This window comes from Periplaneta americana, chromosome 4 (genome assembly GCF_040183065.1).
Source record: "Periplaneta americana isolate PAMFEO1 chromosome 4, P.americana_PAMFEO1_priV1, whole genome shotgun sequence".
Classification (NCBI taxonomy): Eukaryota; Metazoa; Arthropoda; class Insecta; order Blattodea; family Blattidae; genus Periplaneta; species Periplaneta americana.
In genome coordinates, this window is record NC_091120.1 from 170,557,883 (window position 1) to 170,583,139 (window position 25,257).

The window sequence follows — 25,257 nt, forward strand, 5'->3', positions numbered from 1 at the left end:
GGAACTGGTTGAGGTAAAACCGATAGGTACTAGACTTGAGAAATTTGCAGATTGTTTAGCCTACTAGAAACGTACATCTCCGAAGATAAAATTTTCTCTCCTACTGTATGTGTAGCCCTGACTGCATCGACCTCTCGCACAACAAATGGCTGTGAATCATTTCACAAGCATTTTAATTTCTGTTTTTACAGTAGTAATCTTTCATTGTATAAATTCGTGAATCAACTTTTGGACATACAAACTGAGACTTATATTATTAAACTGGAAAGCACTGAAGGAAGTAACTGAAGTTTAAATGTAAAGTCAGCCAAATGCAAAAGAAACATATTTTGTAAATTGTGCAGTTTCCGGGTAAGATTAGTAAAACCCTCGTGAATCAGTGTGCAGTATCCGGGTAGGATTAGTGGGTCCCTCGAAAAGCGGTGTGCAGTTTCCACTTACCCGACAACAACTTGTACAGCCGCCATGTGACCTATTGAACCTTCCAGCAGTTTTGTTCCTATTTTGCTGCAGCATGACGTCATTGTTGTCCACCGGTCCGGTGAGATTCGGAATACGCCGTAAGGCTTACAATGCAACAGTCTGACGCTCTTACAGACAAAGCACATTATCTGTTTTCTTAATATGGAACAGGTACCGATAAATCATCATTCCTCGGTTATAAGTATATTATCGTTTGACATCACATGCCTGTTGTAATTAATATTTTGTAAACATACTGAATTCCTTGGTTCGGGTTACGTTAGACCTTTAAATAGTTCTTAATGTTTTTATGCACGTTTTATTTGAACCCGGATGTGGTCATACTTGTGTTTCGGTATTTATACGTCATTCACTCCGCATATCGAAAATAGACATTAATGAAATGCATTACAAATACATGTAATAATAATAATAATAATAATAATAATAATAATAATAATAATAATAATAATAATAATAATATACATTTTCGCTATTTTTCGCGTAACTTTCCTCACAAAAACGAAATTACAAGGCTAACCTAACCTAGTTATGTTTCAGTTTGATGAGAAAGTGCGCCCTTTTTCTTGAAAATTAACCTAATGTTATTGTTGGTAGGCTTTTTGATATTTCGTTAGTCCTCAGTACTGACACATTTTAAAAATAAAGTCGCCGGATTATTATGTTTATTGTTAGAACAGTTTTACATGAATTGTTTTGAACTACACAATGAAATGAGATTAGCCGTCACGTTAACAATATAATATTTATAAGAAGAGTAATAATTTTACGTTTGAACAAACAGATATTTTATGGTTTATCGGTAAGTAATTACAGTGTGATTTTTCTTTATTTATGTTATTTTTTTAAACACATTTCTTTCAGTTATTTTTGGAAATATAACATAATGTTTCTACATGTTTATATACAGTATTACTTAACATGACAATACAGACAATATTCGTTAGTACTTACTTGTATGGACAATCAAAATATTTCAAATAGAAACGCACTGTAAATTTAAAATACAGTACGGGTAACTCTGTATCGCGAAGCTGGCAGCAACAGCAGTCAATCGTGATCTTTCTTATCAGAGACTTCCTAAAGAAACACCAACACTGTTACAGTGATAAAGAACAAATGCCTACTGTGGCAGTGGTTCGTGTACTGGGCACTAGGTTTTTCTTCGTAGGTTAATGACTCTGCCACGCATGAGGTATGAATGATCATGAACAGGTTTTGAGCAAATCGTGGTATGAGGAAAGTGCACCATGCATTTCTTGAAGTCATGGCCGTGGGTTGAATTTCCTCCTATGACAAATTATCATATTTTATACATCTGCAGACCGGAGAGAGAGATTTAGAATTTCTATTGTAAAACATTTTATAAAATCTTAAACCCTTAGAAGGAATACGAAGACTGATATTGCTTAGGAAAGATTCACAATCAATATCACCCTTAAGGCTTTACAAAAAAATAAATAATCAAGATCTTGACGTCTGGCAAATAAACTACAGCAATTAAAATATTTGCAGTTAACCTTATATTTATAATCATCAGAATTAGGTAAAAATCTATAAGAACACAAGGAAATAAATTTTCTTTGAATATTCTCCGTCCCGCGCCGTGGCGTCGCGGTCTAAGGCATCCTGCCTAGGACTCGCGTTACGGAATGCGCGCTGGTTCGAGTCCTCATGGGGGAAGAAATTTTCTCATGAAATTTCGGCCAGTGTATGGGACCGGTGCCCACCCAGTATCGTGATGCACTTGGGGAGCTACGATAGGTAGCAAAATCCGGTTGCGAATACCAGCTATAACGGCTGGGGGGATCATCGTGCTAACCACACGATACCTCCATTCTGGTTGGATGATCGTCCACCTCTGCTTCGACATGTGGGCGTGAGGCCAGCAGGAGTTCCATACAACAGATGCATATTCAAGCTTGGATCTGACCAATGTATAGTGAAAAAATTAATAAACACATAGGAAAAGAAATAGAATAAGTTATAGATCTAATTAGACCAAGCATTCTTAATGAATGGGTATAAATATATTGCACATGATCATGGAAATATAATTTAGAATCAAGTAAGACACCAAGATCTCTAATACTATCTTTCCTAGTAATTATGACATTACTAAGAGAATAATTAAATTTTTGGGAGGTAGTTTTTCGTGAGAAGAAAATAGCTAAAGTTTTGGACTGATTAATTTTCATTCCATTTTCAATTGAATTAATGTCATTTTGAAGAATTTGACAATCAGCCAAACTACTACAGCACTACGCAATATATAAAATAACTACTGTGTATTAATATTAATATTGATTTTAATTAATTATTAGTATCTTCAATTTTCACTAACTTCCAGTAATCGGCTAATAAATCTAGAACAACTAGGCAACTATGGTATCAACTAGACGGTGCTTCAGCATATTTCAGACTTCCAGTACGCCAATGGTTAGATCATAATTTTCCAGGTAGATGAATTGGAAGGGGCGGTCCCATTGCCTGGCCAGCCTGGTCCCCAGACCTAACACCATTTAACTTCTTTCTCTGGGGCTGCATGAAGGAGAAAGTATATCAAACGGAGATAGCAAGGGGAGAAGAGCTCGTTGCAAAGATTAACACGGCTGCAATGGAGATACACCAGCACGGATTGGATAATGTGCAGCGAGAGGTCAGACGGCGTGCTGAAGCGGGTGTTCGTGCGAGAGGGGGACATTTTGAACATCTGCTCTAGGCAACTGACAATTAGCCTACCTTCTCTCAAGCAGACAGGTCCATTAGGTGTGGAATCAAACGGGGATAGATACGGTACGTGATTTTCGTGTATGAATGATGAATATTGAAAAAGTGTATTAGGACTTTTTGTTGCAAATAAGGTCCTGAATCACCTCCTTAAGGTTTGACCTGATCTTTTGATGCACCCCGTATATAGTATACAGAGTGTCCCATTTATCTTGTGCACCTATTATAACTTTTTTGTTTGGATAGGTATTGGAATTTTTGTTTTTGAGCGTTATGTTAGAACGAGGGGCTAATATGAGTGTGGAAAATTGGTGTGTGTAACTACATTATGGTACAAGATACACGTGACGTCATCAATTTTAAAATAGCACTACATACTTTAATCATGTTACATTGATTACACACATTAAGACGAGTTCAAAAATGTATCACAATGTCACCATCCTAATCAATAACAGCAACAAAACGAAAAAAAATGTACTTCCAATGTGATAATGTTATGCTTTGAGAGTCACAGAACATGTTCCAAATGGTGATCGTTCACATTAATGCACATTCGAAGGCGTTCCCCGAAAGACCGTATGACTGCCCGGGATGTTGCTAGCTGAATGGACACACAAGCTTGTCGAATTCGTTGCTGAATGTCATCTGGTGTTGTCAGAATGTTCTGGTACACACTGTCCTTTACATTTCCCCACAGGAAGAAGTCGAGTGGCGACAGGTCCGGAGAACATGCAGGCCACTGTAAGTGGATTGTCGCGTCGACAGTCGTTGTGGTTTGTTTACATGTTAGACAGCAAACACACAACACACAACGTGTACGGACGTCAGTTGTCTTTAGTTTTGTGTAAGTTAATGCACAAGTTGAATGAGGCACCACAACAAACGGCACATTCTGATGGCATTCATTTTGCATTTTGTTGTTGTTATTGGGAAGGCGACATTGTGATACATTTTTGAACCCGTCTTAATGTGTGTAATCAATGTAACATGATTAAAGTAGTCCACACCTGTGGAGTAGCGGTCAGCGCGTCTGGCCGCGAAACCAGGTGGCCCGGGTTCGAATCCCTGTCGGGGCAAGTTACCTGGTCGAGGTTTTTTCCGGGGTTTTCCCTCAACCCAATACGAGCAAATGCTGGGTAACTTTCGGTGCTGGATGCCGGACTCATATCATCGGCGTTATCACCTTCATGTCATTCAGACGCTAAATAACCTAGATGTTGATACAGCGTCGTAAAATAACCCAATAAAAAAATTAAAGTATGTAGTGCTATTGAAAAAATTGATGACGTCACGTGTATCTTGTACCATAATGTAGTTACATGCACCAAATCTCTACACTCATGTTAGCCCCTCGTTCTAACATAACTCTCAAAAACAAAAATTCCAATACCTATCCAAACAAGAAAGTTATAATAGGTGCAGAAGATAAATGGAACATTCTGGATATTTAACATTTTGAATAGCATTTTTGTAGTTTTCTTGGCTTTTTTTTTTTTTTTTTTTTTTTTTTTTCAGCGCCGGTATTTTTATTATAAATATACACAAAATACTAAAACGGCACTTTTCAGGCACAGACATAGGCTTTAGGCATCTATATTCGTTTATGGTTCATTTAGGCGTTTTTATTATTCTGAATTTTATTCAGCTTCCTCCAAGTGAAGGCTGCCTAGAAGACAACGCTTACCAAAAAATTGTTGTTTTTTTTAGTAAATGGTAGGTACACAATTATAATGAAAAAAAAAAAACAATGGAGAAGGAAAAGAAAAAGAAATAACACAATTATAAATAATTGAAGACGACTAAACAAAAGATCATTAATTCCAGAAGAAACATAAAATTTCCTAGTACGGTAAATTTTAATAGGGGGATACTTTTTTTTTTAATATCAGCATGCTCCATTACATTGGAGTAATACTACATGCTTTACATAAAATATTACAATAATTAGTTACATAATTTATGACATGAGAACAAGATATTTACAATTTTGATTGAGATCTTGAAATTCTGATAGATACAAGTGTTGCCTAATTGTAATACTATGTACATGAAACACAGTTATCTGAATAATATATCTCTAGGACGCAGGGTTGCCAGATGAGTGAAACACAATCGTCGTACCAACTTATGAAAAATGTCGTACTTTAGCATAAAATTGTCGTACATTCATCATTTTACTATTTTATAGACAGTGCGCACAAATATATTTCATGTAACACCCAAAAAAGTAGTTCCTAGGCCAATAAATTTATATTCATTCATTCATAGTGCTCTATCTAAGGGCAGATCTTTCACTGCAAACCCAGAATTCTCCAGTCTTTCCTATTCCAGCATCCATTTCTTCATCCAGTCAAGAATTTTAGTAATTATAGTTGATATCCACAATGACATTTAGCATTCAAATTACCATTTCTTCATCAAAACTGCCATTTTCGGTAAAGCATGCACGATGACGCTTGGTCGGAAACAAATTGAAAGCCAGCAGAAACTTTATCTTTGATCGGCGCAACGGCAGATATTTAATATCAACATTGCGGCAGCTGATGATTACATCAAATTAATCCACCTGCAGTCGACTCAAATCCGACACCGCTAAAATGTCAGCGCGTCTAGATTTCTTATTCCTAGTGCGGTACTATTTCATTCATAAAAAAACTTCCATTGCTGAACATACAATGAAGTTAGCAGATCTCTGATCTCGTGTTACTTTGATATAACCGCACCGTATATGAAACCTGGAGCTCAAGATGACGAATTTATGATTTGCATGGCAAGTGTAGTCACAATATTGATTTTCAAAGCATCTTTTATCCTTAGGGATCATGTGTGATCATGGATATTAGTCAATGACATACTGAATGAAGAAAAGTTGTCTAGAAAAGGGGCAAATTACCTTTTTCTTTAATTATAGTCCGACATTGTGAGTTCCAAAATAATTTTGTCCCTTCAGTAAAATAGTCGTACAAAATTGCGTACGACTTAGAGTTCGGTCATACCTTGTACAATTAGTCAAAATAGTCGTAAGCGTACGACTATAGTCGTAAGTATGGCAACCCTGCTAGGACGTAGCAAGCAAAATATGTGCGTAACTAGAAATCCGTTCCCTAATCATCACATCTCATATCATTCCACCTTATTTCCACAATCGACATTCATCCTTATGGCCCCAGCAACCACGCGGAATTGCTGTACTGAACCATCTTCTCAAGACAGAAATTCCATGAAACCCTTTGGAAATCCCTGCATTTGGCAGCAGGACCAGACAAGAAACATCGCATATTTGCCGCTCTTTAACGGTAGACACATTAACTTGACACTGGTATTCTATACTTTCACGTTTCTATAATCTTAAATAGCTTTGTATCTCGAAAGTTGGACATTCCTTTTGTCATTAGCTGGAAAGGTTCCCAGCTTGATTTCTGTGGTTGCTATTAGCTTTTGTTCGAAATTACTCCTACCTGTGGGATTACCATGTACTCATGAGTGCTGTGAAGGTCAGTGAACTCATCTAATTTGAGAAAGAAGAGTGTATATGAAGTTTTTCGCTTAATTTGAGAATTACATTCTCTAATGGATATTTTTACCTGAGACGAACAGGATCCATGAACACCTTCTAATTCTGATGGAATACTGTTAATGAGTTTACGTTGCCTAGTCCAGTGTTCGTCGTCGTCGTCATCGTCATCGTCATCATCATCATCATCATCATCATCATCGTGTGTTTTACGGGTTTAGGTCTTTGGCCTATTCTGTCTTCAGGCGAATCTTGCCACCTTATTCTATGTCGTCCATTATCTCGGTATCCTTGCGGTTTCTAATTTAGTACTGTGTTCGGTAGCAAAATTGTATTACACTTTTTGGGTTGAAATATCTCAAAGAATAACCCCCTGAAATTAATGACATTACTTACGGTTCAACGACAAACAATTGAACAAGAAACAGTTGGTAGTTCTGTTAATGAGCTATAGTCTGAGACAACAATTTTCCACAACAACAAACAGCGATTTAACTATCATCATAGTCTAGCAAGGCAACACAGCGGTTACTATGGATATACGATTTACTTACTTACTTACTTAATTACTGGCTTTTAAGGAACCCGGAGATTCATTGCCGCCCTCACATAAGCCCGCCATTGGTCCCTATCCTGAGCAAGTTAATCCAGTCTCTACCATCATATCCACATCCCTCAAATCCATTTTAATATTATCTTCCCATCTACATCTCGGCCTCCCCAAAGGTCTTTTTTCCTCTGGCCTCCCAACTAACACTCTAGATGCATTTCTAGATTCGCCCATACGTGCTACATGCCCTGCCCAGCTCAAACGTCTGGATTTAATGTTCCTAATTATGTCGGGTGAAGAATACAAAGCGTGCAGTTCTGCGTTGTGTAACTTCCTCCATTCTCTTGTAACTTCAACCCTCTTAGCCCCAAATATTTTCCTAAGAACCTTATTCTCAAACACCCTTAATCTCTGTTTCTCTCTCAACGTGAGAGTCAAGTTTCACAACCGTACAGAACAACCGGTAATATAACTGTTTTATAAATTCTAACTTTCAGATTTTTTGACAGCAGACTAGATGACAAAAGCCTCTCAACCGAATAATAACAGGCATTTCGCATATTTATTCTGCGTTTAATTTCCTCCCGAGTGTCATTTATATTTGTTACTGTTGCTCCAAGATATCTGAATTTTTCTACCTCTTCGAAGGATAAATCTCCAATTTTTATATTTCCCGTTTCGTACAATATTCTGGTCACGAGACATAATCATATACTTAGTCTTTTCGGGATTTACTTCCAACCCTATCGTTTTACTTGCTTCAAGTAGAGGATATACGATTTATAAGTGAAAAAAGAAACAATTACTTTTAGTGAACAATGTTCAATTATTTCGACATATAACCAAATCTAATATTTGTACGTGGCGTTGTGTATAGAAAACATCTCGAGCTAAAGTTTATACATAAGATGAAACATTAAAAATATGTGATTTGAACAAGGTGAGTTTAACCATAAACACAAAGAAGAAAGCACAATCAATCGACAAATACAGTCGAAACCTCGATGTCTGGAATCGTTAGGGGATGTCAAAATAAATTCGTCTTATCGAAAATTTGAGTTATCGAGATACGTAGGGAAAATGTTAAATTTGTGAAAAAAGTGCCTACTGGTCGCAAAATACTGTATGTAAGCTTACAACATTTAGTTATCTAAATTTATGTAATAAAATGGATGTTCATAATGATGAAAGAGTTATTACATTATCTAAGTTAAATTTAACAATACAAAATGCAAACGGGACTTTGTCTACCTTTTCACGACTTGAAGAAATCCATCATGTTCTTCTACTTCATTTTCTCCGCTCTGACTTTCGGCAATGGTAAACTTTAGCGGTCCCCGCACGGATGCCAGTACAACGGGATTCAAAAGCACTACCATAATAAAAGAAGGCTAACGGTTTTATGTATGTACTTGACGGCGTAGTTTACAAAGCCGACACTAGAGTCGCATAAAAACCATAATTATATTTATTTGTCTATGATTATAATACACAATGAACGTCTCATCTCACGTCAACCTCTCCTTTAAATCTCAGTCGATGGTTCAAACCCCGAAATTTAATTATTCTGTATTATTGGTATGATACAATTGCTCGAAAATTCTAAAAACATGTATACACAATGAACCTCTCCTTTTAAATCTCACTTTACAGTTTGAACCCAGTGACGACTATATTTCTCGAGTTCGGGCCCCGAAAATTAATTACTTTTATTGGGAGTATAATACAATGGCTGTAAAAATCTAAAAACTTGTATACACAATGAACTTCTCCCTTTTAAATCTCGGTTTACAGTTTGAACCCAGTGACGGCTATATTTCCTGAGTTCGGGCCCCGAAAATTAATTACTTTTATTGGGGGTATAATGCAATTGCTGTAAAAATCTAAAAACTTGTATACACAATGAACCTCGCCCTTTAAATCTCACGGTCTTATTAATAAAAACTCTATATACAGACGTTTAACTGTCTTATACTTATACAATGAGTAGTTCGTTTATAAGTCATGTGTAAATTCCTTACTAATAATCACAACATACATCGTGTATAACAGTATAACTGTTAACGCACCTACGTCATAGTTTCGTCATTACTTCATTACAAAAGGTAATAGAATATCTGAGATTCTCTATTGCATCCGGTAGAGCGCTCTAGTGTGTCGAGTGAAGTATCGATAGTGCAACTGGCTCTGATCGATTACACACTATATTTTGGTCAAAGAGTACAAGTTACAGCAATATTATTCTATTTATTCTGTGCTCTTTGGTGTGTTCTTCTGTGGTTACAAGGCATCTATCATCATAAAATGACAGTCGATACGAACAGCTGTTAGAGAGGCGACCATTTTTTTTCTCTATATACAACGTTTAAACAAGGGGTTTCGTGTATATAACTACTGCAAAGCAATTCCCATTGTATAGTTGCAGACTGTTTATACATCCATCGCTTCTGCATGGTTTATTAGTAACGTTTTCTGTCTCAACTCCGCATAAGTCTCGTATAAAAACTGTACACTGTTTATTAGTAAGACCGTGAGTCTACAATTTGTACCCAGTGACGGCATTATTTCCTGAGTTGGAGCCCCGAAATTTGAAGTTGTAATCTATTAATAGCAGTATGAACGATTTGCAAGAGAAATGTCAAAAATAGCATACACAACGAGTCTGTAACACAATATCATTACACACTTCTCATCCTCTGCTCTTTAATATTATATGTTGTTAGAAATTTGGAATTTGATCCAGTTCTGGTGATTTTGGAAGTGAAAACCGTTTAATTTATTTTTTGAGGAGATGCATTTTATCCTATAAGCAAGGCATAATAAAAGCCTAAACTAATCAAACTAATTCGTATATGCAAGGAGTATGAGCGCTAGTTTAGCGCTAGCAACATATTAAACTAATAAGACTTCAGATTGGAGTACTGTATGAAAAGAATAAATGCAATTGAAGTATAGACAAATTGCCTTTATATACAAGTTGTCATACGTAACGTTATGCATAATTATATTGTATAATTACGAATGTAGAAATAAAGTAAGTAGTGATGCAGTAAACATAACCTATAATTTTAACACATTAATATATGCCTGCGATGCAACTGAAAATTATTGAATTGTGGATAAATGAATAATAATAATAATAACAATAATAATAATAGTGATAATAATAATAGTGATTTATTTAACCTGGCAGAGTTAAAGCCATACGGCCTTCTCTAACACTCAACCAGGAGTAAAACTGCGTTACAAAAAACACTACAAATTTACAAAGTACACTACAATTTTACACGCAAAACTGAATGTGCAAGAATTTCGTAATGAAGCATGCTCTATTTCAATTAATTACAATATTAGGTACTGTAACAGTAATGAAAACTGTACGGTATAATTTTTGGTAATATACTACCATATCTCGTTTTTAGTTCTAATTGTGTATATTATCAAACATGCATTATTTTCAATGCGAATGAAACTCTGGTGTAGCCAAAAAATGATAATAATTAAATGTCGGGGATCGAACTCGGTAAATATTGCCCTGACTGGGTTCAAACTGAAGACATATTCCGCGAATGCGACTCTGGTGTAGCCTTTGTGAACTACGCCCATAATTCCATACATGAAATCGTAAGCCTTCTGTTATTCCCGTCATCCTTTTGAGTCACGTAGTACTTGTCTGCCAAAGATAGTAAATTACATTGTTTAAGAAATGCATGCAAGAACGACCTAAGCAGGGACCGCTTTAGTGATGTAAACAGACTCACTCACTGATGATTGTCCCTGAATAAACATTCTTATAGTATACAGTACTGTACATTACATAACAAGACTGGCGCGAGAACATAGGAGGAGTTATGGTGGGGGGGCATGGAGGGGCCAAACTTGTCTGACCTCTTTTTTTTCTATTCTATTGTATTCAAAAGATAGTTTTTGCTTTTGTTTATGATTAAGTTTCTGTGCTTAAATTGATGAATTAATGTCTTCATATCATGTGTCTGAACTATAATACTGTATTTATTTTAAATTTCTGAATGTATAAGAATTCCTATACCTCATTTGAGGAATGGAAGCACTGTAATGTTTCTTTTGTAACAGCCTGTACTCATGTGTTAGAAGTCTGCAGGTGTTCAGGCCGCCATACTGCACAACAATGCAGAAAAAAGAAAAGTTATCCCAATATAGGCTAATGTGTAAACTTAAAAGATGAGATTAAATAAAATAATTAGAATTTACATTTCATATATCTTCGTAAGGTAAGCTTCATATATTTTTTTAAATTTATTTTAGTTGGTTATTTAACGACGCTGTATCAACTAATAGGTTATTTAGCGTCGATGAGATAGGGAGATGATATTTGGCGAGATGAGGCCGAGGATTCGACATAAATTACCTTGCATTCACATTACGGTTGGGGATTGGGGAAAACCTCGGAAAAACCCAACTAGGTAATCAGCCCAAGCGGGGATCGAACCCGCGCCCGAATAACTTCAGACCGGCAGGCAAGCGCCTTAACCGACTGAGCCACGTCGGTGGCTAGCTTCATATAAAAAAGTTTTTGTTAGCACTGCTACCAAACTACCTTACTATAATAATACTGGACAGCTGTATACTAGCAGCATTGAAGTGAGTGCGAAATATCGCGGACTTGACATCTAGCGGTGCGGCGTGGAATTACGTCCACAAATAAAAATATTAATTGAATAGTACCGTGTATGTTATATCAAAGCTGCATATTATGAGAAATATTGCATGCTTCATGTTATTTTCCGTAATTAATTGTTGTATGTTTTTTCTTTGCTTTAGTGAGACAATAGTACATTATGCAACGAGCCTATAATGATAGTAATTAAGAAGCGAGAATGGATGTTTATGAAACGAGCGCAAGCGAGTTTCATAATTTTCATACGAGCTTCTTAATTACCATTATAGGCGAGTTTCATACGACTTTTTATGCTCGACCATATTTCTAACTTGAAATTACCGGTATTCAGATGTATACATTTTATTTGTATCTGACAAGATCGGAAGTGGCCTTGTTCTAGGTCGTGAATTGTGAGATGTGCGCAGTCGCGAAAGTATTGATTTTTTCCGAGGAACAATAATGTCATTGACCTTGTGTAATCCCGTTAAACTTGATAATATTATACTATTACGACCTTGATTATTGAATTCGACATTGAAAAACGAGATGACAAATTGAATTTATTTGAATATTATTTACAATTAACGTTAATTATTATAGTAACAGAACATAACCTTCTGCGACAGTATTGGATTTCCAGCCTCCGCAAATTTTCGCTAATTCTCTTTCGATTGCATATCCGAGAATAATCGATACTTGCGGTTTTATAACGGTACAAAGCTGACTTGTCATTGGCTGAACACATGTAAGCTGTGTTATCATTGGCTGAAGACCTGTACTTTAATGAGTAGGTGTACTTTAATGACATGCATTAAAGGACTGCTATCAGGTGTATAATTACTACATTTCGGCATGGTCGAGCATAAAATTAATTCTGACATTAAGAATGAATTTACAATATTGCTTTATATACCCATTGCTGACAACTGCAGAGATAAAAATGGTAGTAATCTGATGCTTGTAATAATTAGTAAAGGCATGTGGACAACAATAAAACTTAATTTGCTAAAACCTTAAAATTTTCCATATATTTTAACTTCTATTCGTTTATTAGGCCTAAATAAAAAAGCTGACTTTTATTGTTTTATCAACACAGAGACAAAGGCATTAGGCCTAATAAAGAATTTTGTTGACTCACGTTTTATGAACTCTCGGAAATCTAAAGTACCAATTGGAGCAGTTTGTAATGCTGTAATTGTAGTAGTTATAAACGGCACATATACACCCTGACATTTTAACACAGCACCAATTAATAAAACTATTAACTAGCCCAGCAACAATATACATTGGAGTTGATTACAGTTTGTTTCCCGAGTATCTCCACATCGGCCGCCTAGGTAGCAGCACCAGCGTCGTTCGCGCGCAGAACTGCTATACTAAAAGCCAGGTTATGAACCGACGAAACAGGAAGTAGTTGGATGGGCGAGAGGAAAGTGCGGGTTAGAGGGGTAGCCTGTGCAGTGATGACACGTTGAGTGTGGGGGTTGGAGGGGAGACCGAGAACTGAGCTTTTCATTGGACCTCGCGTGAAAATGTCGTCTGCTAACGAAAATCTGGCAACGGAATCACGGAGACAGTGTAGCCAGTTCATTTGCAGTACCACGTGCATTACGAGTCGTATTTCGTACCAGCGTCATTAGCTCGTGCTTTCTTAAAAACTGTAATTTTAATTACTAATATTGTGGATAGTGTTATCGAGAACTATATACAGTAGTTATTTTAAACATATCGGTGACAAACGCTGAACACGCTTTGAATCTCGCGCCACTATGTGGCAACAGAGCTCAGAAAGAGAGCAACAGAACGTTGCTTCCGGTTTAGTCGGTTCATAACCTGGCTTTTAGTAATAGCTGTCCGGTATTATTATAGTAAGGTAGTTGCTGCTACTTAGTTTTATTGATGTATGCATGTGTTTCTGTACGAGAGAGAAAAAGAGGGAGATTGTTTTAAGTTATGCCCTATTATAACTTGTAGTAACCTACAGTTCAAGCCCTATACAACTCGGTCCGAAACATCGCGGATATGGATGTAACACTGTAGGAAACATCCCCCCCCCCGAAAATATCTTTATTAAATGATCATACTCCGATATACTGTACCACGGTCAAGCTATAACGGAAGGAGGAGGTAAATGATGTCCCCCATTACCCCATTATATGGGGATTCTATGGTTTTTCTCCCCCCCCCCCCAAGGAAATGGTTCTCTCTCCGCCTATGCTCGAAAATGTGCTGTCTGCAATTAAACTGACGCGACTTTTAAACGCGACAATGTGCTCTCTGTAATGAAACTGGCGGTTAGACAGATAGCGGCAATATTTGGAAGAAAGTGCTGTGAACTCAACTACAGTAATCGATGGAAAATTAGAATTGAAACCGACTGAGACAAGTTGCATTGTATATAGAAATTCGACTTAAAAAGAGAAAAAAAAGACATGTTATAAATAATTATAGGAAGTTTGTTCGGGAAATGTAAATTGTTACGAGTTATCGAAAATGCGAGTAACAGAAGTTCGAGATATCGAAGTTCAACTGTAGTAAGTAATGCATGCAAACGAAAAACTGTGGAAAATTTATGTGAACGGCCTTAAAAAATCTTACGTTTGGAGGTTAGCAAATACGAAAATGAAAATGAAATTACAGCGATGGACATTGCATTGCACGCATTAGACGTAGTGCACAAATTGGAATTCAGCCCAGAGGAGACAGACACTCACAAAATAAACTGAAACACATCTAGAAATGTATAGACTACACAGAGGGCTGAATATTCCGATTTTATTATGTAAAAGCAATTTCATATAAGAACATAATTCTTCATTGAAAGACGACGTTGACACAAATGAACGAATGCAAATGCATGAAATCACTTCATGACAAAATTTGTAACTACACCAAACAGATTATTTTGTTGGCAGTTCCCAGTCTGCATAAAGTGGGAGGTAAAATTTTGTCTGTCGATTTTTCTTGTCGTGGAAGAACTTACGCATCATCTTTTAGGTCAATCCTGTCCTAGGAATTTGCACATCCGAGAAGAGTTAGACACTGACCGTGTAGGAACTTACAAACTTATTTGGCGAGATGAGGCCGAGGATTCGCCATAGATTACCTTGCATTCACATTACGGTTGGGGAAAACCTCGGAAAAAACCCAACCAGGTAATCAGCCCAAGCGGAGATCGAACCCGCACCCGAATGTAACTTCAGACCTGCAGGCAAGCGCCTTAACCGACTGAGCCACGAACATTCCATAAATTTTTGTTATAATTCCTTAGACTTTATCATGTCTAAATCTCAGCTGCCCATCAGTCAAGTGGGTTTAACCATTTGTACACTAATGGCGTTATACCAGTGTCTCTTTCCGACCTTTATTCTTGGAATTCGTGACAGTTGACATTTGTACACCAGTCAAAATCGTCAATTTAATGTCTCCTGGAAGTTTGTCAGCACAAGTTTGTTTGTGGATTGTAATTTTTGCACACCACAAATATGTTTTAACTATGTAGTGAGCTTTTATGGGCAAATAGCTTAAATTGTTAACCTGAACTTTGGTATTTGATTTTGTATACACTTATACAAAAGCATTACGTCTTTATTTAAGATCAAATATAACTATCAATTTTTTAATTTGACGGTGGTTAAATCTACTTTAGCAGAATATAAATTATTCATTATCAACAGTAATCTCACTAGAGGTTTTGATTTTTCTAGAGAAAATCAAAACTCGAGTGGGATTTAATTGACTATTACACGATTAGAAGAAAGCATATAAAGATTAGAAGTAACGAAGTATTCCAATACAATAAAATATTGACTTACGAAAATACAACTGTCATCAAATGTATTATTGTACCGTCTAAACATAACAAATATTACTCTAGATGCATGCTAGATGGCACTAGTGTGTTATGATTAGCTGTTTTCTTGTTATCAGTTGTATCAACTATGGAATCTTCATTGAACTCTGTAGACGGTTACTAGTCAAGAAGGCTTTGTTGATTCAGTTTCATTTTTATTAAAACAGTTGCATTCTACTTCAATTATCCGGATTCCAGTAATCAGGTCACTTGACAGATGATTTTCAATAAATCTTAGTATTAAACAATCTCTGATACGTGACTATCCATAATATCATACAGCAGAAGCTATAACATAACCTAAATAATATAAACAAATGTTAGAAAAGTTTTAATTTGGGATGATGGAATAAACAAGAAAAGTTTTAATTAACGATGATGACATAAAAAATAAGCATGAATAATTTTAAAAGGAATAATTATTGAAAGTACAAATTTCAAATTTGAATATTTTAGTGGTTGGTGGTTCAGTTGATGTTATATTGGACTTGTGCGTAAAAGAAGTGGAACTCGTTGATGTACATGGTGTATTCCTCAACTTATTCAGGATTTCCGAATGATGCTCTTCATTTATTTGTAAATAGGGATTCAGGGAAGATGCATAGCTGTAACGAGTGATCTTTATTAATTCTTGTTCTTGAATGCCAATGCGAGTCATATTTGAAACTGCTGTGCATCGACTGGAGTGGTTCGTAATTTTTTTTTTTTTTTTTTTTTTTTTTTACGTTCAGACCAGTGTAGTTTGAAATGTTGGCGAACAAAGAAACAAATGCTAGGGTAGTGATAAAAATAAAAAAAAAAACTTCTAGGGAAGTGATGAAGTTAAACAAATGCTAGGGACGCGATAAAATCGTGCGATAAACAGCCATGATTGGTTGAAAGACATCTTTCGTACTGTTTTATTGGTCAAAAGTATTATGATGTAGTAAAAGTGTAATAGTCAAAATAAAAAGAATAAAATAGCCTATACGTTCAAGTAAAATTTTAAGTGGTTTATTTTAATTTCATGTCGACAGAGGAAGGTCTGAATTAATATTTCACGTGTAATGTCATTTGTGTGGATGTTGATGTCCAATATCCTCAACGATCTGTTTTCATTCAGGTGAAGCCTTTCTAGATTTAAAGGCTACTGTTCGTTTACACTAATGAAAATAAAACTTGACAAAATTCTAGATTATACAACTAACACACAAGAACACAGAACACGAATTAACTTCTCACCAAGACAGAAAGTGAATTTCAAAACATTATATTTACATAATTACCCAGCCCCGGAAAAAAAAATTCTCTTGAAATTATTTAACTTTACCTGAAAGCTATATTTGAATTGTATATACGTTACTGTAGGTACTTTAACAAAAAACCACAATTTCAAGTCATACAGAATTTGTGCGTGCACTCGATGTGGGCTTCTGGCGTCTTATCAGCCCACTCGAATTATGTGAACATAAAGGGTAAAGATGAGACGGTGTCGGGTGAAGTTCCTGGGTAGCTCAGTTGGTAAGAGCGTTGGTGCTTTCAGCCAAAAGTCCCGCGATCAATACCGGGCTCCGGTACAATTTTTCCCTTCAAATTATTCAAGTCTGCTTCACAGGGAGCTTTACCTGATAGCTAGATTTGTATAATATATATTTACAGTTGAACTTGCTTTATACATAACTCTATTCTGCGTAATTCGTATTTATACGTAAATTTTTTTTAGGTTCCTGCAAGAAAACGTGTTAATTAAAGTTATTTATACGTAATTCTCTGTTATACGTAATAATTTTCAGTAAAATACAATTGAGTTCTGTGAGATTGTAATAAGCTTATGCTGTTTTAAAAGAAACTCTGGGCGATTTTTAAGCTCCAATTAGAAGATAATTCTAACAGCTCTCTTTTTATCAGCTTGCTGGAGTATTTTTTCCTTATCTGAGACGTCTGCGACAAAGAGCTTAATAGGAATCAGTCGCTTAAGGAATTTCTCTTGGCTTTTAAATCTTGCGCACCTACCAGATATTTAACAGGATTATTACACTTTTACTACGTCATACTACTTTTGACCAATAAAATGGTACAAAAGGACGTCTTTCAACCAATTATGGCTGCTTATCGTACAATTTTATCGCTTCCCTAGCATTTGTTTAATTTTATCGCTTCCCTAGCATTTGTTTGTTTTTATCAGTACTTTAACATTTGAAGAGTTAGCGGGAAAAACGATGAATGTCACAATTTTGTTACGGTTGATGTCATTATCTAATTCAACGGATCACTACGAAATTTAATGTTGTTCTTATGAAAAACGGTAAAAAGGAGAATTATCACCACTAATACAGTAATCCTTTCCTTTATTTTCTATAGGAACAGCACTGCATCTTGCAGTTATAGACTCAATTAGATCATTATCTACAGTAATCCTTAACAGAAATGTGACATTCATCGTTTTTCCCGCGAACTCTTCATTTGTTTCTTTGTTTGGCAACATTTCAAACTGAAAACTCTTTACGGTACCATAAAACATGCTTTGCGATTGTAATTTGTTTCCCGCATAGATAATCGATTGAAAATGGCGGCTCCGTTCAAACATTTTGGTGAAGGTAACATTAGTGAAGTAGAGTTTCAGTAAGTCACTTAATATGTATTTTAGTGTATTAGAGTACTTTATTTCTTCTAATCTTTATATACTTTCTTCTGTTTTTATTACCTCATTACCATTTGTTTCTTTATTTGCCAACATTTCAAACTGCAAATTCTTTATGGTAGTATAAAACATGCTTTGCGACCGTCATTTGTTTACAACACTGACAGTCAACTGAAAATGGCGACTCCGTTCAAACGTTTTGGTGCAGCTAACATCAGTGAAATAGAAATTCAGTAAGTTAATTAATATTTTATGGTATTAGAGTAATTTATTTCTTCTAATCTTTATGTACTACTTTCTTCTAATCGTGTAATAGTCAATTAAACTCCACTCGAGTTTTGATTTTCTCTAGATAAATCAAAACCTCTAGGGAGATTAGGGCCTACTGTTGGTAACATCGAAGCAACGGCAAAAAATTAAACTTGTGGTCTCGTTGAGTTATCAATCGAGAATCTGTTTCTTTTTCACTCTCAATGATTTTCTAGCAATAGGCCTATATGATTAATTCTCGTGCGATATTTTTGGAAACATTAGTTGGTGTTAAAATTAAAGGATCATTACCATTTCTACTATGAAAAAAACTTTCGTATGAAAAATCTCTTCTTGGTTACAAGCAATAGTTTTTCCATCAAGAAAGAGGAGGCCCGTTAGAATTAGCATCTGATTCGATCTTAAAAATCGTGTTTCATACATAGTCCGTGTTCAAATCTTGGTTGTTTTCTCCATCCATATATTCCGATGTTACTCTATACATCATTTAACGACATTCGTATGATCATATTTGTATGGCTATATTTCTTGCTCTGGTCTTCTTGATGAACAAATCTGTGGCAATTGAGTCAGACTTTACAAAGCGACATGAATCATCCCACTGCTAAACTTATGTCAAGTCTAAAAAAAACTGGTTTAATATTTCACAGCAAAGATATCAACCATCCCATTGATAACCTTATGCTAAGTGCAAAAAGCTGTCTTCATTTATCACAGCAAAAACATGATATAAAATAAAATAACTTTGTAGTTATAGGGGAAACTCGGCTAATTCCGCAGTACGGGTAATTCCACAGTAGTGCATATATGATTTTAATACGGCTTTACAATAGCGTGAACGTAAGTTTTGAGAGGCTGTCAACAGAAGGCATGTCTTCTGCAGTGCTATAGAAATCAAGGGTATTGGTCGACACCTCTATCGGCAATACAGTGAAACATCGAAAGTTGACTATTTTTCGTGTTTTGCTACACAACTGTGAAGACAGTGAGCATTGTTACATATAAATTGTTCCTTTTATGTTACTTTCATAATGTATTTCATTTATTATTTACTATTGCGGAATTAGCCAAGTCCTATTGCGGATTTTTCCGCACTGTTGCGGAATTACCCGAGTTCTTTTTCAACTGTAATGTATGTACAACTAAATATATTTGCATTCTAATAGGTCTCTTTATCTTATTTGGTAATTAAAGGTTTCGTCCATGTCTACATATCTTGATAATATTTTTCAATAAACATTTTGATAAAAATGTGATAGATTTACTTCTTAATATTGCGGAATTAGCCGAATCTCCCCTATATTTTCAGATTATAAACCTATCCAAACCTTAAAACTGAAATTTAACATTGTTGTTAGTTTATTAAAGATGTTTAATTCGCTACATTATGCACAAGTTTAAGGAATAGAGCATGACTACCAGCCTAAATCATTTAAGAGTAGGTCTATACCATAATTAAATAAGAGCTTCTAGGTGTTCGTTATTGGAAAGGCTGGAAAATTTGCCTGAGAGAACATCTGAGAACTCCACAAAAGTATTCGAATACTGAAAAGGTTATCATTCGAGATTTCGATAGCGATAAGAATCGAATTCTTCGAAAATGTACACTCTATTATTCCTATCACCATTATGACATTGAATGTGAACTCTAAAATTTCAGTAAGGCCTAATGACATACTTACCGCAGCGTCGGCTACTGCATAGAACAGATCGCTCATGCCGAGTTGCTTCTGTACATCGTTGGTCAAGAGATTTGTATACTTGGAGAACTTGGAGAAGCCCCCTATGGCGAACTGGAAGGTGGCTCTGCACTGTTTACCCCTGAAGAAAGCCGTCTCGATACCGAGACATTGGTCGAAGTTTCCCAACTGCTGGATATTGCCCATCACCATTGAGGATGGAATGTGCGTCGACGAGTCATACACTGAAACAAAGAGATAACAAATTATGAGCTACAAACAATAAATACGTTCTTGAAATCCGGCATATGTATGCTTGAGTCTTCTCTTCTAACTCTACAGTTTTGTGTGAATTACATTAAATTATCCCGTTTGGTTGCCATGAGTTCTTCTTTTTTTAGTTTACGATTCTTTATCAATTATACAAATCTGGCTTTCAGGTAGTAGCTCCCTGTAAAGCAGGTTTGAATAATTTCAAGGAAAAATTGTTTCGGAGCCGGGTATCGATCCCGGGACCCTTCGTTTAGCGCGCGAACGCTCTACCGACTGAGCTATCCCAGGAACTCTACTACCGTACCTGAAAGCCAGATTTGTATAATACATTCGTTACTGGAGGTACGTTAACAGAAAGCCACAAATCAAGTCACACAGTATTGTGTGCACTCATAGTTGAGTTCTGGCGTCTTGTCAGATCATTTGAGTTGTGTGGATATAAAAGGAAAAATTGTGACGGTGTCGTGTAGAGTTCCTGGGGTAGCTCAGTCTTTATCAATTACTAGGCCTATGGTTGAAAGATGAATGGAACAGAGAAACATTTTCTCCAGCACCGAGATTTGAACCCCTGTTTTCAACTCTACGTACTGATGCTCTATGCACTAAGCCACATCGGATTCCCATCCCGATGTCGGATCGAATCCTCTCAGATTAAGTTCCACCTCTTGGGTTCCCTCACGCACTGCGTCAGAGATGTATGACAGTGGCACAATGTCCACATATGTGCAGAGATGCACTCGTTATGAGTGACAAATGACAAGTTCATGAGTTGTGAGGGAAACGCTTCATCACTGCACAGCGAACTGCCACCGTTTTGAATAAAAAAAAAAAAATAAATAAATCGTAAAGATATTTCATATAGCAGAAGAACAGTGTTTTACACATACCAATTTTCATCATTGTACAAGATACAGAAATGGAGAAAAAAAATGTTCAATATTTCCAAAAAATTTACTGCTGTAAGCTGTACCAACCCCTAAAGCTGAAATTAATGATGGCGAAATAAGTACTAGGTCCAACGCCGAAAGTTACCCAACAATTCTGCTTCAAGTTGTAGAAGGGGAAAACCTCGGAAAATGTCAGAAAGGTAACTTATCCCAACCAGGATTTGAATCACGACCCGCTCATTTCACGGTTGGACATGTTAACCGTTACGCCACAGCGGTGGACCTTTCCAAGAGTTAAAGAAGTAGCTCTTTATAGAAATATTATAATGTAACATACATCATCACTGCATACATAATTCTATGACTTCCCATAGAAATTATCTGCAAAAAGAAATGTAACACTTTCGACTTAATTATTTTTAATGTCTAGGCCACTCTAGGCTGTGAACTATTCAGCCAACCCTCATATTATTGTTTTTATAAGAGATGTCCCTACCACTTTCTCAATGTTTCACATCTTTAACGGATCGGCCTACTGTTGACACTTAAGATAACCAGAGCCTTGAACAATAGTGAAAATTTTCATTTTTGATTTCTTACTGAATTATATACTCTGAAATTTCCTCTTTCCAACGGTAGGATTATATGAAATTTATACACAAAACTTATACTACGCTAAAAAAATATGTTGTAACAATCTGTCATATGCAGCTGGAATGCGCTAAAAAATGTTCAAGGTCACCTTGAAAATAGTAAAAATCTTCACTTTTCATTTATTATTGCATCATATTCACTGAAATTTCCTCTTTCCAACGGTATATCAATCATATACAGTACTCACTTATTAAGACTAAAAATTTTGTTTTGTACAGTCTTACTGATGCAGCTGGAATGTAATAAAATTTTGGAAATCTTTTTCCGTAAATGTACTGTAAATATTCTGCACTAAATGTATCTTTTCTCAGTTTCTACTCGTCAGAATTACTTCAGACTTTCATGGAACATTCATTATAGCTTAGTGCAGTGATAACTGATGCCCATAGGATCAAGCGCGCGCTTTAGAGCCCAGGAGAGCCTGAACGCTTTACAGCGGAAAGGAAAGAGACAGACGAAAGAGATAGTATATGCCGCTTGGTCGAGCTATATACAGGGATGGCCAGCACTGATTCAGTGGATAAAGGGAAGAGAACTTATTAAAACTGTATCCATGTTAATTTTTAGATTTGTCTGAGAACTATAAGTGCATTATAAGAATGTAGGCTAAGTTTTAATTTTAATGCTCATTTTTCACAAGTTTGCTTTTTTATTCAAAAGGAATATATTCTCAACTTTTTTTTACAGAAAAGTGAAATTTTCAGATATGTTTGTTTAGTAGCCTTACAGGTACTTAAACAATGTTTTCATAAATCTAATATATCGTAAATACATATTACTGAAGATAGTGTATTAAAACGTTTGAAAATATTCGCATGGAAAATGTTTGTAAGGAAATTAATTAACAAAGCAAATACTGTTACATCACAAACAAAAGATATGTACCTATGTGTTGGTAAAACGTCAGCTCTGTAGCTTCAGCAGATTTCAAGATAATTTAATATTCTGATAACAGAAAGTTTCGCACCAATACCACCTAAAAGCGTAATGCGATAAGAGTTTTATAATGTAATATTAGTTACAGTTAAAACATATAGGCTACCTAGACAACTTTGCTTTGTACTATAATATTGTTTTGATTACTTTTATAAGGCTAAAGATATCATCAATATCAATTTCAACTTATCATGTCATACTCAGTGTCTTTCTTTGGGATAACACTTTCTTTATGTTTAATTCACTTAGTACATTATAGTTGTAGTTATGGAATTTGTGTGAATATTCCTTCTTTACTCTTTACTATGTTATTAACGTTTAAAATACAACTGCAATATTAGGCTAAGAAATTAGTGTTAGTACTTTTGTTTTACAGACAATATAGAAAATAACAAACAGAAAGAAGCCATATAAAAATAACGACATAAAATGTCACGTTCCGTTTGAAGTTTGTGCACCACTGTTTTCTTAATCCAACAGACTGCTTATTCCTCCTAGCATACCTAGCGCTTAATGCCCGCGCACGACGTCAAGGTCAGAAAAATGCGCTTGCTTTGACATCACTGGCTTAGTGCATGAGTTAACACAGGTATTTTATGAAATTTAAATTTACAAAGTAGGCCAATTAACCTTAAATTGTAGAAAAAATATTCAAATTTTAATTATCTGAAAAAATTCATAACTTGGGGTTAAATTACATTCCAAAAATTCCTTCTAAATTAACTCTTAAAAGTGCCAGGAATAATCTGTACAAATTTCTTTACTATAATTTCTGAAAAAAGCCATTAATTTAACATGGGTTAAGATAGGAGAGTCCGGTTCCCTTAGCCTTAACAAATAACGAAGCAATGATGCTACTTTCTTAATAAGGAGATCTCAGGGTCTGTGTTGAGACGTACCAAGGAAGTGCATCGTAGCCTTGACCTGCTGCACTGCACAAATGCATGAAGACTTGAACTACTTTCAACTGCATATCAATAATAATGCACACGCATGATAATGACCTTTGAGCTGCGTTCTCTTTCAACGCTGGGTTTATAGCTCTCACGTTCCGCTACTGAACTGTGAAGCTGTGCTAGGAAGAATGATGCTGAAACTGATCAGGAAGAGAAAAAGGAATTGGCTGGGCCACTGGCAGAAAGAAACTGCCTACTGAAGGATGCACTGGAAGGAATGGTGAACGGGAGAAGAGTTCGGGGCAGAAGAAGATATCAGATGACAGACGACATTAAGATATATAGATCATATGAGGAGACAAAGAGGAAGGCAGAAAATAGGGAAGACTGGAGAATGCTGGGTTTGCAATGAAAGATCTGCCCTTGGCCAGAACACTATGAATGAATGAACAATTAATAAAACTGCCAAAAATCATACACCTGCAAATAAAATGTAACATTCTGGCTGTTTTTTTTCAACATTTTGTATGAACTGGCCAAGGAATCGTTTGGAAATGGATATCTCATTTGCGGCATTCATGGAGAAATTGATTTGGGTCTGTCGACAGAGCGAAGGAAATGATCTCTTGTAGAATCTCGGGTGGACACAAGATTTCTCATTGTGCCATAACTTTTAGAAGGACTTAGTCTCTTCTCGAACTCTAAGAAATTTATCACCTTGTCGTTACGGGAGTAGAAAACGAATTGGGAATGGAATTTCGGAAGGTGGGCACTATGACCCAGCACTACGACCTTTCAAGATCTAACTTTCAAGCTAGACTCATTACCAAACCCACATCGGCTGACTTAGACTAAGTTCCCTTACGTATCCAGGTTTCGAGCAAGCCATCCCACTCGTCCCTAGGCCAGCCCCCTCCGTGCGTCGCCAGCCGGCGTTCGGGAATGCTATGGAATGATGACGAAATGTTGACGGATTTATGTAAATGCTTAATATGGGGCAAGAGGAGAATCTTGAGAAAAAGCACAACTGCCACCTTGTCTGCCACAAGTGCATCTATGGATTTTTCCCAGGCCTGACGGGGCTCGAACTCGGAACCCTGTGTGACAGCCACAGCCTGGGTAAACAAATGAGGACTAAGTAATGTTGACATTATATCACCTCCCATTCATGTTTAAGCTACCGTACTTTCCTGTTATCATGAATCGATAACCGAATAGCGTTATCGATACAGTTAAATTTTGTTGTTGTAAATGAGCTTGTATAATGGCA

The 25,257-nt window shown here is 36.1% G+C and overlaps 1 protein-coding gene across 1 annotated transcript in view; it reads right to left on the reverse strand.

Annotated features, from left to right (window-relative positions):
* Positions 1-25,257, reverse strand: part of LOC138698421 (nose resistant to fluoxetine protein 6-like) — a 99,131-nt gene that overhangs the window by 50,484 nt on the left and 23,390 nt on the right. Inside the window, exon 2 of the mRNA XM_069824310.1 lies at positions 20,345-20,586. Coding sequence (XP_069680411.1) covers positions 20,345-20,586 — 242 coding nt within the window. The remainder of the gene's footprint in view (positions 1-20,344; positions 20,587-25,257) is intronic.